The sequence below is a fragment of the Bombina bombina genome, chromosome 4 (genome assembly GCF_027579735.1).
Source record: "Bombina bombina isolate aBomBom1 chromosome 4, aBomBom1.pri, whole genome shotgun sequence".
Taxonomy (NCBI): Eukaryota; Metazoa; Chordata; class Amphibia; order Anura; family Bombinatoridae; genus Bombina; species Bombina bombina.
The window spans coordinates 608,044,195-608,059,800 of NC_069502.1; the positions used below are offsets into that span (position 1 = coordinate 608,044,195).

Here is a 15,606-nt window from a genome sequence, read left to right on the forward strand (position 1 = left end):
ACATAATAATTTTGATCTTGTTTCTGCTTCGGACACAGTATTCCTTGAGCAAATAAGATCAATATCTAGACTTTTCTATATCCTGAAAGCACTCAGGTGAGTAGACAATTTTCTATTACAGGCTGACATTTCAGGAAAACAGTTACACAGTTCTGGAGATCATGAATCTCTGCCAAAGTGAGGTTTAGTTTATTTAATTGTATTTTATTTTAGATAATTGTAGGTCATTTATTTAATTAATTTATTGATAGTGTAGTGTTAGGTGTATTTGTAACTTAGGTTAGGAATTACTTTACAGGTAATTTTGTAATTATTTTAACTAGGTAGCTATTAAATAGTTAATAACTATTTAATAGCTATTGTACCTAGTTAAAATAAATACAAAGTTGCCTGTAAAATAAATATAAATCCTAATATAGCTACAATGTAACTATTAGTTATATTGTAGCTATATTAGGGTTTATTTTATAGGTAAGCATTTAGTTTTAAATAGGATTAATTTATTTAATTATAGTAATTTTAGTTCGTTTTATTTAAATTATATTTAAGTTAGGGGGGTGTTAGTGTTAGACTTAGGTTTAGGGGTTAATAACTTTATTATAGTAGCGGCGACGTTTGGGGCGGCAGATTAGGGGTTAATAAGTGTAGGTAGGTGGCGGCGATGTTAGGGAGGGCAGATTAGGGGTTAATAAAATGTATTATAGTGTTTGCGAGGCGGGAGTGCAGCGGTTTAGGGGTTAATAAATTTATTATAGTGGCGGCGATGTCCGGTCGGCAGATTAGGGGTTAATAAGTGTAGGTAGGTGGCGGCAACGTTGGGGGGGGGCAGATTAGGGGTTAATAAATATAATATAGGTTTCGGCGATGTTAGGGGCAGCAGATAAGGGGTTCATAGGTATAATGTAGGTGGCGGCGATGTCCAGTCGGCAGATTAGGGGTTAAATAATTTTATTATAGGGTTTGCGATGTGGGGGGGGCCTAGGTTCAGGGGTTCATAGGTAGTTTATGGGTGTTAGTGTACTTTGTAGCACTGTAGTTAAGAGCTTTATGTTCTGGCGTTAGCCCATAAAACTCTTAACTACTGACTTTTTTAGGCGGTAGGAGTCTTGGAGGTATAGGCTGTACCACTCACTTCTTTCAAGACTCGTAATACCAGCGTTAGGCAAATCCCATAGAAAAGATAGGATACGCAATTGACGTAAGGGGATTTGCGGTAGCCAAAAGTCGCGGAAGAAAAGTGAGCGATAGACCCTTTCCTGCCAAACTCTAAATACCAGCGGGCGTTAGAAAGCAGCGTTAGGACCCCTTAACGCTGCTTTTAAGGCTAACGCAGAACTCTAAATCTAGGCGTTTGGTTTTTGCAGTTATTTTTTTTTCTTCAGAGCGTCACATTAAACTTTATAGGGAGAAGAAATTAGCACGGTCACCGTATCCGAAGTTCTGAAGTTAGGGTGCATCTGACTTTTACTCTTGTCCGATGATTCATTTTAGTTTGAGCACAGTTAACACATAAAGTTATTTAGTGTGCCACTTGTAATCTGGCCCATAGCTGTTTATAGCATTTTATGTAATATTGGCAGTCTGAAAAAAGCAGAAAGGATAAGGAGTCAAACTGAGTAAATCGCCTGCTTGTTAATGTGTTTTTACAAAGCTGCAAGCAGCAAGATTAACATCTTTCTTTCCACATACTTGAAAACACCATGGATTATTGTTTTAGTTTCAAGAGTTGAGCCCTGTTAAAGAGGTACAGTCATGGGAAAGAGAGCATTTTATAAGAAACTATTTTCTTAAAGGTTAAAGGCTGTGACACACTGCAAGCGGAGCGACGCGCAGCGTGTAGATGCAGCTGTGTGCGCTCAGTGTGTCCTGCCTTTTCATCTCTGAGCACTCTGCTGCGTCAGGTCGCGTAGCTAAGCGCTCAGAGATGAAATATCTGAACTTCAGTAGCGATGCGACGCGGAGCGAAGCAGCTGCTTCGCCTCACGCCGCATCGCTTGCAGTGTGTCACGGGCTTAAATCCCCTAACAGGTAATCTCTCACCTAGACCCTAGTCTGTTCAGCGTAACAGCATCATCCCACACCTGATGTGTTTTGGATGAAATCCGTAATCAGAAACACATTCTTGGTTTCTAAATATTTGTGGACAATTGCTTCAGAAGAGAAAAAAAGTGGAATGAATGATATCTATTGTGGATTTCACTAAAACAATATGTATATATATATAAATATCCTTACCTTGGTTAGGTCAATCAAGTTGCCTTTCAGTTGAGCCTAGTTAGAAAAATAAGATAACATTAAAGAAAATCATCAAATAAATATATTGGTGTTGCAAATACATTTAATATTTATATATACCAGACGCAAAACTGCCTATGTTTTACATCCTTCAGTAAAAGCAAATTATAGAGCTCATAAACGTGTTGCAAAAATAAAATAAAAAAAAAAGCATGATTTATTTGATAATATAAGCAAATGATTTTACTTCATGTGAATTCTAGCCCACAAATGTTATATTTTCATTTAGGCTTGAAGAACTTTTAACCCCCTAATGACCAGCGACGTACCCTCTGGGATTGCGATTTTGATAGCGCAGTGTCGTCTGCCGCTTGCAGCGAGACCTTAATGACCAGCAACATACAGTTTTTTCAGGTGCTTGTATCTTTGCATTTCATGAATGAATGTTGAAAATGTCTTAAAAGGATTGTAAAGTTAAAATTAAACTTTCATGCTTCAAATAGAGCATACAATTTTAAACAACTTTTCCCACTTACTTATAAATTCGAAATTGCTTCATTTTCTCTGTATACCTAGGTATGCTCAGAAACTATCATCTGGGGTTGCCATGTTCATTGTTCAGAGGAGGACTGCCAGATATTTTGGGGGTTGGAGTGTCTTTTTAGGTGGGATCAGACTGATATACTTAAGGAAAGTTCTCCTCTGTGAAAGGAACAATTAGACTAAAAGAGGCTGCTCCCAGGTGGTGACTCGCCAAAGTTACTGAGCCGTTGTTCATTCCTGGTTGGGGCTTCTCTGTGTGTGTATATCAAGAGCAGCAATGCACTACTGGGAGCTAGCTGGTGATTGGTGACTGCACATGTATGCCTCTTCTCATTGGCTCATCTGGTGTATTTAGCGAGATTTCAGTAGTGCATTGCAGCTCATTCAACAGAGGATACCAAGAGAATAAAGCTAAAATGATAACAGAAGTAAATTTGAGAGTTGTTTAAAGTTGTATGCTCTATCTTAATCATTAAAGAAAAATGTTGGGTTTCATGTCACTTTAAGTGTTGAAACAACAACATTTTTGATTACATGATGGTGAAAGTCCACAAGAAATTTCTTTGGGCTGACGCTCCAGTCCACTAGGAGGAGACAAAAACATACACCAACATAGCAGAGATTTAATCCCTCCAACTCTAACATAGTCCCTCAGACTTATATAGGGCCAAGAATAAGAGGAAATACTAAAAGAAGTAGAAAAGGACAAAGTGGGACAAATGTAGTGCAAAACAAGTCCTGGGCACAGCAGCCTGCAGTACTTTTCTACCAAAAGCAGCCACTGAAGAGACATACAAGTAAAAATGGTAGAATCTAGTAAAAGTATGTAAAGAAGTTGAAGATACCATATTACACATATGACCAATAGAGGCCTCATTAAAGAATGCCCAAGTAGCGGCAACTGCTCTAGTAGTTTTCCCCACAAATATGTCTTAATATGAATTAAGGCCTTAAGCTAAGCAGCTAAAGTAACTATAGCCTTTTGACTCTTGCAAGGCCCAGAGAATAAATAAGGATGAAGAAAGTCTGAAAAATTGTGTTGCTGCCACATAAAACTTAAGAGCTCTTACCACATCTAGGTTGTAAAGGAGACACTCCTTAGAATTCGTAGGAAATGGACACAAAGAAGGAACCATAATCTTCTGATTAATTGTATCTGCTGATACTACATTTGGAAGTAAGGAGTAATTTGTTAATTGTACAGCCTTATCCTGAAGAAAAATCAAGAAAGGAGTCTTGCGAGATAGAGCAAAAAGCTCAGAGACTCTTCTAGCAGAAGACATGTCTAAAAGGAAAATAAACTTCCTGAACAAAAGTTCAAGGTTTAATCCATGCAAAGGTTAAAATGGAGAGGACTGAAGAACCGTTAAAACAAAAATAAGACTTTAAGGAGGAGTAACTAGTTGAACTAATGGCTTAATCCTATTCAATGCCTAAAAAATATAATCAGAACAGATAAAGCCGAAATGTGACCCTTAAGATAACTGTAGAAATTCAAGAACTCTAAAACTTTAAAAAGAATTCCAGTGGTAACCTTTTTAGTACATTAGGCCAAAAAGATTTGGCATACTTTGCGGTAACATACTTTCTGGCCTGAATTAAGGTATCATTACTGAATCAGATAATTCTTAGTTAGACACTATTAGGAGTTTAATCGCTAAGTTCTGAGATCCTCATGAAAGGGATCTACCAAGGTGGGAATTAAGTCAAATTGCACCTAAGGGAAGACCATGATCAGATAAAGGCCTGCAAAGGATCACCTTCTGCCACATGCATGCATCTGAGCTTAAAGGGACAGTCTAGGCCAAAATAAACTGTCATGATTCAGATAGAGCATGTCATTTTAAACAATTTTCCAATTTATTTTTATCACCAATTTTGCTTTGTTCTCTTGGTATTCTTAGTTGAAAGCTTAACCTAGAAGGTTCATATGCTAATTTCTTAGACCTTGAAGCCCACCTCTTTTCAGATTGCATTTTAACAGTTTTTCACAACTAGAGGGTGTTAGTTCACGTATTTCATATAGATGACACTGTGCTTGTGCACGTGAAGTTATCTGGGAGCAGGCACTGATTGGCTAGACTGCAAGTCTGTCAAAAGAACTGAAATAAAGGGGCAGTTTGCAGAGGCTTAGATACAAGATAATCACAGAGGTTAAAAGTATATTATTATAACTGTGTTGGTTATGCAAAACTGGGGAATGGGTAATAAAGGGATTATCTATCTTTTAAAACAATAAAAATTCTGGTGTAGACTGTCCCTTTAATGTAGAAGGCAAGACAGCCATCAGCTCAGTAATAGCAGAGAGAATATATTCTTTGAATTTTGGGGACAGTTCAGCAGAACCCACAGAGTCACAGCTTTGGTAAACAACAGACAACTGACCACTCTGATTCAAAGGCACATCAAAATCCTGTCTAGGATAAAAACAGATTCAGCACAGGAAATACACATTTGAGCTGGGGGGACACAGGAATATCCTTACAAATGAGATAGAAGCATGAGGGACTTAAAGGGAAATGAAACCCATTTTAAAAAAGTTTCCAATTTCCATGATAATCTGTGTTCCTAGGTAGACATCTGGAGCAGCACATGGCAGGAAAAAAGTGCTTCCATCTAGTGCCATCTAGTGCTTTTACAAATGGATAACATTATTGCGAAACTGTTGCCATATAGTGTACCTGAAATGGGCCGGCAACTAAGTACCATCCCTGCTTTTCAACAAAAGATACCAAGTTAAAGGGACAGTCTAGGCCAAAATAAACTTTCATGATTCCGATAGAGCATGTAATTTTAAACAATTTTCCAATTTACTTTTATCACCAATTTTGCTTTGTTCTCTTTGTATTCTTAGTTGAAAGCTTAACCTAGGAGGTTCATATGCTAATTTCTTAGACCTTGAAGCCCACCTCTTTCAGATTGCATTTTAACAGTTTTTCACCACTAGAGGGTGTTAGTTCACGTATTTCATATAGATAACACTGTGCTCGTGCACGTGAAGTTATCTGGGAGCCATCACTGATTGGCTTGACTGCAAGTCTGTGAAAAGAACTGAAAAAAGGGGCAGTTTGTAGAGGCTTAGATACAAGATAATCACAGAGGTTAAAAGTATATTATTATAACTGTGTTGATTATGCAAAACTGGGGACTGTGTAATAAAGGGATTATCTATCTTTTAAAACAATAAAAATTCTGGTGTAGACTGTCCCTTTAAGGAAGACAATTTGATAATAGAAGTCAATTAGAAAGTTTTTTTTAAAATAGCATGCTCTATCTGAATCATGAAAGAAAAATTTGCGGTTTCATATCCCTTTAAATGATTAGTAGATCTGCCCTCCAATGCTGCACTTGTGCTGCACCTATTTGCTCTATGTTATGTAGCTTAAGGTAACAGGAATGAATACAGTAAAGACAGAAATGCTATTATATCTAGCTAGGTGATACGCTTGCCCAGAGGGCAGTCTATTTAAAAAAATATATAAAAAATCCCCTCAAAATAAAAACACCCCATAATATAATAGTAAACTACCAAAAAGGGCTATTTTACTTAAAAAAATTACCAATTACCCCCTAACAGTAAAACCCCCCACCCAACCAACCCCCCCAAAATAAATAAAACTAAGTCTAAAGAAACCTAAGCTACCCATTGCCTAAAGGGGCATTTGTATGGGCATTGCCCTTAAAAAGGCAATCAGCTCTTTTACAGCCCAAAAAAACCTAATCTAAAAAAATAAAGCCACCCCCCCCAAAAAAAAAAAAAAAGCCTAAGACTAAGCCCCAAATAGGTAATCAACGTTCCTAAAGTCCGGCAGTGAATGTCTTCTTCCAGGCAGCTCCATCATCTTCTATCTTCATCCGGAGCAAAGGCGGCGCAGAGCGGAGGTGTGGAGTGGTCTTCCCCGGTGCGTGTATCTGGAGAGGCGGTCTAAATCGGCATGGAGGCGCCTCTTCATCCGATCTCTGTCAGACACTAAAATTTAATGCAAGGTACCGCATTCAATATGGGGTACCTTATATTCCTATTGGCTAAAATTTTGAAATCAGCCAATAGGATTAGAGCTACTCTAATCATATTGGCTGTTCAAATCAGCCAATAAGATTTAAGTAGCTCTCATCCTATTGGCTGATTTCAAAATGTCAGCCAATAGGAATACAGGGTACCCCAATAAATATTGGGTACCTTGCATTTAATCTTCAGTGTGCGGTGGACAATCACATGAAGAGGAGCCCCCACGCCGCTTTGGACCGCCGCTGAAGGGCAGTAAAAGAGCTAAATGCCCTTTTAAGAGCAATGTCCATACAAATGCCCCTTTTTTTTTGGTGGGTGGGGGGGGTTTACTGTTAGGGGGGGACTTAGTATTTTTTAAATGTAAAAGAGCTGTTTAACTTAGGGCAATGCCCTACAAAAGACCATTTTAAAGGCTATTGGCAGTTTAGTTTAGATTAGGGGGTGTTTTTATTTTTGGGGGGGCTTTTTTATTTTCAAAGGGATTAGGTTTAATTTTTTTTATTTTTGATAATTGTGTTTATTTTTTTCTGTAATTTTAGACTTTTTTTATTTTTTGTAATTTTAGATACATTTTTTGTAATTTAATGTAAGGTTTTATTTTTAAATTAATGTTAGGATTTTTTTTTTATTGTAACTTAGTTTGTGTAATTGGGGTTAATTTAGGGGGTGTTAGGTTAGGGGGCTTAGTAATTAAATTAGTTATTTGCATTGTGTGGGGTTTGCGGTTTAGGAGTTAAAGGGACACTGAACCCAAATTTTTTCTTTTTTTATTCAGATAGAGCATGCAATTTTAAACAACTTTCTAATTGACTCCTATTATCAAATTGTTTTCATTCTCTTGGTATCTTTATATGAAATGCAAGAATGTATGTTTAGATGCCGGCCCATTTTTGGTGAACAAACTGGGTTGTTCTTGCTGATTGGTGGATAAATTCACCCACCAATAAACAAGTGCTTTCCATGGTCTGAACCAAAAAATAGCTTAGATGCCTTCTTTTTCAAATAAAGAAAGCAAGAGAACGAAGAAAAATTGATAATAGGTGTAAATTAGAAAGTTGCTTAAAATCGCATGCTCTATCTGAATCACGAAAGAAAAAATTTGGGTTCAGTGTCCCTTTAATAGGTTAATTAGATTTATTGTGATGTGGGGGTTTGGCGTTTTATGACTTAATAGGTTAATTATGTTTATTGCGATGTGGGGAGTTGGCGGTTTAGGGGTTAATAGGTTAATTAGGTAGTTGGTGTTGAAGGGCTTGGCGGTTTAGGAGTTAATATTGTAATTTATTTAGTTGACGTTGTGGGGGGTTGGCAGTTTAAGGGTTAGGTAGTTTCTATTGTGGGGGTTTGGCGGTTTAAGGGTTATGGGTTTTTTTGTTAATACTTTGTTCGGGTGGTTATGTTTTTTTTTTTGTTAAAACTTTGTGCGGCGGTTACTTTTTTTTGTGTTAATACTTTGTGTGGGCGGTTAGTTTTTTTTTTTCTTAATGCTGCTTCGTTTGCCTACACTGCATCCAGGTGGATTTCATATGCTCTCACCAACTCAACAAGTACAGGAAAGCTTCTCCTGATACTTAGATACCTAGATGGACACCACACCTGGGAAGAAGAAAGAAGAGAAGCCAGAAGGTGCAATAAAAAAAACACCAAAAATTTAACCCTTAGTACACAAGTGCTACTGTATCCTGGTGAGAACCTGCTGATAACTGGTGGGCCATTGAAGGCATAATGTACTTACCTGTCAGCACCTCCCTCTACTGTGTTTACCAAAGCTGTAGGTCTGCTTCCAGTAGAAGGGCCTATCTGAGGCAGTGCAAGCCCAATACCAAGGATCTCACAAGGAGCAACACACTGGAAATTGGCAGATAAATCCACCCCTTCGTGCTAAATATTTCTAATGTTGAAATAGTGACCCTTGATATGTTTGTGTGTATATATATATATATATATATATATATATATATATATACAGTATATAAAAAAATCTCATTGTGTAGTTCATTAACAAATCTAGACAGGCCAGAAGGCTTGTTTTTTCCCCACAGAAAACCTCTGAATTACATTGTTTCCAATGCAACAAAGGACTGTGGGTAAGATATGCAAATGAGGTTCAAAATGACTTTTCAACAGATTCCCTTTACGCAAAAACATTACTGTTCACACAGCTTATAAGCTTAGCTAGGGTTAGTGCAGTGATTTATAACCATCCCATGTGTGCATATATGTACACACAGACACACACACAAAACAGAGGATATTTGTGCACATGCAAAAAAATTAAATGTAAATGCCGCAAAAAACACCTATGCTTTTATATTAAAATTGGGATCTCAGTTACACAATATGGCAAAATTCTGCTTAGCCAGTCACCCACTTAAACTCAGCTGTAATCATGACAGTGTAATGATGTTGTATATATTAAGCCAGGGAGTCTCATTATATTATAAAGAGAAAAAGCAGGAATGATTCAGCCCATAAAGGCAAAGTACTATAGTGTTAGGACCATTCAACATTGGGACACCTTGTAAATTGGTGAATGGCTAAGCAGAATATGGCCATATTGTGTGACTAAAATCCTAATTTTATTTAAAAGCATTAATGTTTTTGCAGACAATATTTTGCAGCATTTAAAAAAAACAGAATTTATGCTTACCTGATAAATTACTTTCTCTTGTGATGTATCGAGTCCACGGATTCATCCTTTACTTGTGGGATATTCTCCTTCCCAACAGGAAGTGGCAAAGACAGCACACAGCACAGCTGTCCATATAGCTCCCCCTCTAGCTCCACACCCCAGTCATTCGACCGAAGGTTAGGAAGAAAAAGGAGAAACCATAGGGTGCAGTGGTGACTGTAGTTTAAACAAAAAAGCTACCTGACTTAATAGCCAGGACGGGCCGTGGACTCGATACATCACAAGAGAAAGTAATTTATCAGGTAAGCATAAATTCTGTTTTCTCTTGTAAGATGTATCGAGTCCACGGATTCATCCTTTACTTGTGGGATACCAATACCAAAGCTTTAGGACACGGCTGAAGGGAGGGACAAGACAGGTACCTTAAACGGAAGGCACCACTGCTTGTAGAACCTTTCTCCCAAAAATAGCCTCCGAAGAAGCAAAAGTATCAAATTTTTAAAATTTGGAAAAAGTATGAAGCGAAGACCAAGTCGCTGTCTTACAAAACTGTTCAACAGAAGCCACTGCTCTGGTAGAATGAGAAGTAATTGTTTCGGGAGGCTGCTGGCCAGCAGTCTCATAGGCCAAACGGATGATGCTTTTCAGCCAAAAGGAAAGAGAGGTAGCAGTTGCCTTCTGACCTCTCCTCTTACCAGAATAGATAACAAACAATGAAGGTGTTTGTCTGAAATCCTTAGTTGCTTGTAAATAGAACTTTAAAGCACGAACCACATCAAGATTGTGTAACAGACGTTCCTTCTTCGAAGAAGGGTTAGAACACAGAGAAGGAACAACAATTTCCTGGTTAATATTCTTATTAGACACAACCTTAGGAAGAAAACCGGGTTTGGTACGCAAAACTACCTTATCTGCATGGGAAAACCAGGTAAGGTGAATCCCACTGTAAAGCAGATAACTCTGAAACTCTTCGAGCAGAAGAGACAGCTACCAAAAACAAAACTTTCCAAGAGAAAAGTTTAATATCTATGGAATGTAAAGGTTCCAACGGAACCCCTTGCAGAACTGAAAGAACTAAATTCAGACCCCATGGCAAAGCCACAGGTCTATAAACAGGCTTGATTCTGACTAAAGCCTGACTAAACGCTTGAACGTCTGGTACCTCTGCCAGACGTTTGTGTAAAAGAATAGACAAAGCAGATATCTGTCCTTTTAAGGAACTAGCTGATAATCCTTTCTCCAATCCTACTTGGAGAAAGGACAATATCCTGGGAATCCTAATCTTACTCCATGAGTAACCCTTGGATTCACACCAAAAAAGATATTTTCGCCAAATCTTCTGGTAGATTTTCCTGGCGACAGGCTTTCTAGCCTGAATCAGGGTATCAATAACCGACTCAGAGAAACCACGCTTTGATAGAATTAGGCGTTCAATCTCCAAGCAGTCAGACGCAGAGAAATTACATTTGGATGCTTGAACGGACCTTGTACTAGAAGGTCCTGCCTCAGTGGTAGTGTCCATGGTGGGACATATGACATGTCCACTAGGTCTGCATACCAGGTCCTGCGTGGCCACGCAGACGCTATCAGAATCACCGAAGCCCTCTCCTGCATGATTCTGGCAACCAGACGAGGGAGGAGAGGAAACGGTGGAAAAACATAGGCCAGATTGAAGGACCAAGGTGCTGCTAAAGCATCTATCAGCACCGCCTGGGGATCCCGGGACCTGGACCCGTAAAGAGGAAGTTTGGTGTTCTGACGGGACGCCATCAGATCCAATTCTGGAGTGCCCCATAGCTGAGTCAGCTGGGCAAATACCTCCGTGTGGAGTTCCCACTCCCCTGGGTGAAAAGTCTGACGACTTAGAAAATCCGCCTCCCAGTTGTCTACTCCTGGGATGTGAATTGCTGAGAGATGGCAGGAGTGATCCTCCACCCACCTGAATATTTTGGTTACTACCGTCATTGCTAGGGAACTCCTTGTTCCCCCTTGATGATTGAAGTAAGCTACAGTCGTGATGTTGTCCGACTGAAATTTGATGAATTTGGCCTCAGCTAGCTGAGGCCATGCCTGAAGCGCTTTGAATATCACCCTCAGATCCAGAATGTTTATCGGGAGAAGAGCTTCTTCCCGAGACCATAAGCCCTGAGCTTTCAGGGAGTCCCAGACTGCACCCCAGCCCAACAGACTGGCGTCGGTCGTTATGATGATCCACTCTAGTCCGCAGAAACACATTCCCTGAGACAACCACCAAAGAAGAGAATCTCTGGTCCCCTGGTCCAGCTGTATTTGAGGAGAAAATCTGCATAATCCCCGTTCCACTGTTTGAGCATGCATAGTTGCAGTAGTCTGAGGTGTATCCGTGCAAAAGGGACTATGTCCATTGCCGCTACCATTAGTCCGATTGTCTCCATACACTGAGCTACAGATGGCAGAGGAATGGAATGAAGGGCTCGGCAAGTGATTACGAGTTTTAACTTTCTGACCTCCGTCAGAAATATTTTCATTTCTACCGAGTCTATCAGAGTTCCTAGGAAGGAAACTCTTGTGAGGGGGGAGAGAGAACTCTTTTTTGATGTTCACCTTCCACCCGTGAGACCTCAGAAAGGCCAATACAATTTCCGTGTGAGACTTGGCTCTTTGGAAAGTCGACGCCTGAATTAAGATGTCGTCTAGATAAGGCGCCACTGCTATGCCCTACGGTCTTAGAACCGCCAGGAGGGACCCTAGCACCTTTGTGAACATTCTGGGAGCAGTGGCCAACCCAAAAGGAAGAGCCACAAACTGGTAATGCTTGTCCAGAAAAGCGAACCTGAGAAACTGGTGCTGATCTTTGTGGATAGGAATGTGCAGATAAGCATCCTTTAAATCCACGGTGGTCATATATTGACCCTCCTGGATCATTGGTAAGATTGTCCGAATGGTCTCCCATCTTGAATGATGGGACTCTGAGGAATTTGTTTAGAATTTTGAGATCCAGGATTTCTGAAAGTTCCCTCTTTCTTGGGAACCACAAACAGGTTTGAGTAAAACCCCAGCCCCTGTTCTGCAATTGGAACTGGGCGGATCACGCCCATTGTATGTAGGTCTTCTACACAGCGTAAGAACGCCTCTTTCTTTGTCTGGTCTGTAGACAGATGAGAAATGTGGAACCTTCCCCTTGGAGGGGAGTCCTTGAATTCTAGAAGATATCCCTGGGATACAATCTCTAAGGCCCAGGGATCGTGTACATCTCTTGCCCAGGCCTGAGCCAAGAGAGAGAGTCTGCCCCCTACTAGATCCGGTCTCGGATCTGGGGCTACCCCTACATGCTGTCTTGGAGGCAGCTGCAGGCTTCTTGGCCTGTTTACCCTTGTTCCAGCCCTGGTAAGGTTCCCAGGCTGACTTGGGTTGGGAAGCGGTACCCTCTTGCTTTGCAGCAGGGGAGGATGAAGCGAGACCGCTCCTGAAATTCTGAAAGGAACGAAAATTACAGTATGTACCTAAAGCATTAGTAAGATTGCACCACTAGCAATAAAAACGAAAAACCCCTTAATGCCCAAACCGGATGGACAGTAAGCCAAAAGACCGGTTAAAAAACGTTCAGCACCTTGCCACAGCTTTCTGCTGTGGCCCTACCTGCCCTTAGGAACCAGATTTGTGGGGAAAAAGCTTCTTATAGGCCCTCAAACTGCAGCTGGACCCTCCATGTGAAACAGCCTGAACTTCTAGTCAAATATAACTGCGCATCTGAGGAGCGAAATTAGGCCCCTCCCGCCTCACTACGGCGCTTGTGAGGCCTAAAGAAACACTCCCGAGTGTTTTAATAATAGCCATGTGGGTAACAACCCCTGAAAGAAAACCAAAGGAACCTTCAAAGTGTCTCAAAAAAACGATATTTTCAATAAAAAACGTTTGCCAAGAAAGTAGTGTCAACCAGCATAAACCAGCCCTGTTATGTAAGCTTGAAATTCCATACTTAGTCTCTGAATACAGCTTACCCTTCCCTCATGGGGATATTATCAGTCTTTTCCAGCATTATCACAGTCTTGTCTAGAAATAAATGACTAAACATATCTTATTGCAGCCTAACCTGCAAATCGTTCCCCCCAACTGAAGTTTTCTTGCACTCCTCAGTCCTTTGTGGGAACAGCAGTGGATTTTAGTTACAACATGCTAAAATCATCTTCCTCCCTGCAGAAATCTTCATCTCCTTTCTGCTAGTGAGTAAATAGTACACACCGGTACCATTTAAAATAACAAACTCTTGCTTGTAGAAAATAAAAACTAAATTTTTTCCACCACATTCACTTTACCCTTCCGATTGCTTAGAGCCGGCAAAGAGAATGACTGGGGGGGTGGAGCTAGAGGGGGAGCTATATGGACAGCTCTGTTGTGTGCTCTCTTTGCCACTTCCTGTTGGGAAGGAGAATATCCCACAAGTAAAGGATGAATCCGTGGACTTGATACATCTTACAAGAGAAATGTGTTGTTTATTTGCAAGTGGATGTGCACCAATGCCCTCTGTTTTGTGTAACTATTTGGTCTAATTGGCAGCACTCCCAAATATGTATTAAAACTTTTTGTAAGGTGTGCTAAACCAAACTTTATGGATTTTTGTGTATATATACAGTATCTCACAAAAGTGAGTACACCCCTCACATTTTTGTAAATATTTTATTATATCTTTTCATGTGACAACACTGAATAAATTACACTTTGCTACAATGTAAATTAGTGAGTGTACAGCCTGTATAACAGTGTAAATTTGCTGTTCCTTCAAAATAACTCAACACACAGCCATTAATGTCCAAACCGTTGGCAACAAAAGTGAGTACACCCCTAAGTGAAAATGTCCAAATTGGGCCCAAAGTGTCAATATTTTGTGTGGCCACAATTATTTTCCAGCACTGCCTTAACCCTCTTGTGCATTGAGTTCACCAGAGCTTCAAAGGTTGCCACTGGAGTCCTCTTCCACAACAACATCACAGAGCTGGTGGATGTTAGAGACCTTGTGCTCCTCCACCTTCCATTTGAGGATGCCCCACAGATGTTCAATAGGGTTTAGGTCTGGAGACATGCTTGGCCAATCCATCCCCTTTATCCTCAGCTTGTTTAGCAAGATAGTGGTCGTCTTGGAGGTCGTTATTTTGGAATACTGTCCTGCAGCCCAGTCTCCGAAGGGATGGGATCATGCTCTGCTTCAGTATGTCACAGTACATGTTGGCATTCATGCTTCTCTCAATGAACTGTTGCTTCCCAGTGCCGTTAGCACTCATGCAGGCCCAGACCATGACAATCCCACCACCATACTTGACTGTAGGCAAGACACACTTGTCTTTGTACTCCTCACCTGGTTGCCGCCACATATGCTTAACCCCTTAATGACCACAGCACTTTTCCATTTTCTGTCCGTTTGGGACCAAGGCTATTTTTACATTTTTGCGGTGTTTGTGTTTAGCTGTAATTTTCATCTTACTCATTTACTGTACCCACACATATTATATACCGTTTTTCTCGCCATTAAATGGACATTCTAAAGATACAATTATTTTCATCATATCTTATAATTTACTATAAAAAAAATTATAAAATATGAGGAAAAAATTGAAAAAAACACACTTTTTCTAACTATAACCCCCAAAATCTGTTACATATCTACAACCACCAAAAAACACCCGTGCTAAATAGTTTCTAAATTTTGTCCTGAGTTTAGAAATACCCAATGTTTACATGTTCTTTGCTTTTTTAGTAAGTTATAGGGCCATAAATACAAGTAGCACTTTGCTATTTCCAAACCATTATTTTTCAAAATTAGCGCTAGTTACATTAGAACACTAATATCTTTCAGGAATCTCTGAATATCCATTGACATGTATATATTTTTTTTTAGTAGACATCCCAAAGTATTCATCTAGGCCCATTTTGGTATATTTCATGCCACCATTTCACCGCCAAATGTGATTAAATACAAAAAATCGTTCACTTTTTTACAAATTTTTTCACAAACTTTTGGTTTCTCACTGAAATTATTTACAAACAGCTTGTGCAATTATGGCTTAAATGGTTGTAAATTCTTCTCTGGGATCCCCTTTGTTCAGAAATAGCAGACATATATGGCTTTGGCGTTGCTTTTTAGTAATTAAAAGGCTGCTAAATGCCACTGCGCACTACACGTGTATTATGCCCAGCAGTGAAGGGGTTAATT

General features: G+C 39.7%; 1 protein-coding gene across 2 annotated transcripts in view; it reads right to left on the bottom strand.

The window, feature by feature from the left end:
• The window catches only part of PDSS2 (decaprenyl diphosphate synthase subunit 2), a 632,456-nt gene that overhangs the window by 5,649 nt on the left and 611,201 nt on the right, over nt 1–15,606 (bottom strand). For both annotated transcript variants that reach the window (XM_053710597.1, XM_053710598.1), the window contains exon 8: nt 2,236–2,271. In XM_053710597.1, the coding sequence (XP_053566572.1) occupies nt 2,236–2,271 (36 nt within the window). The remainder of the gene's footprint in view (nt 1–2,235; nt 2,272–15,606) is intronic.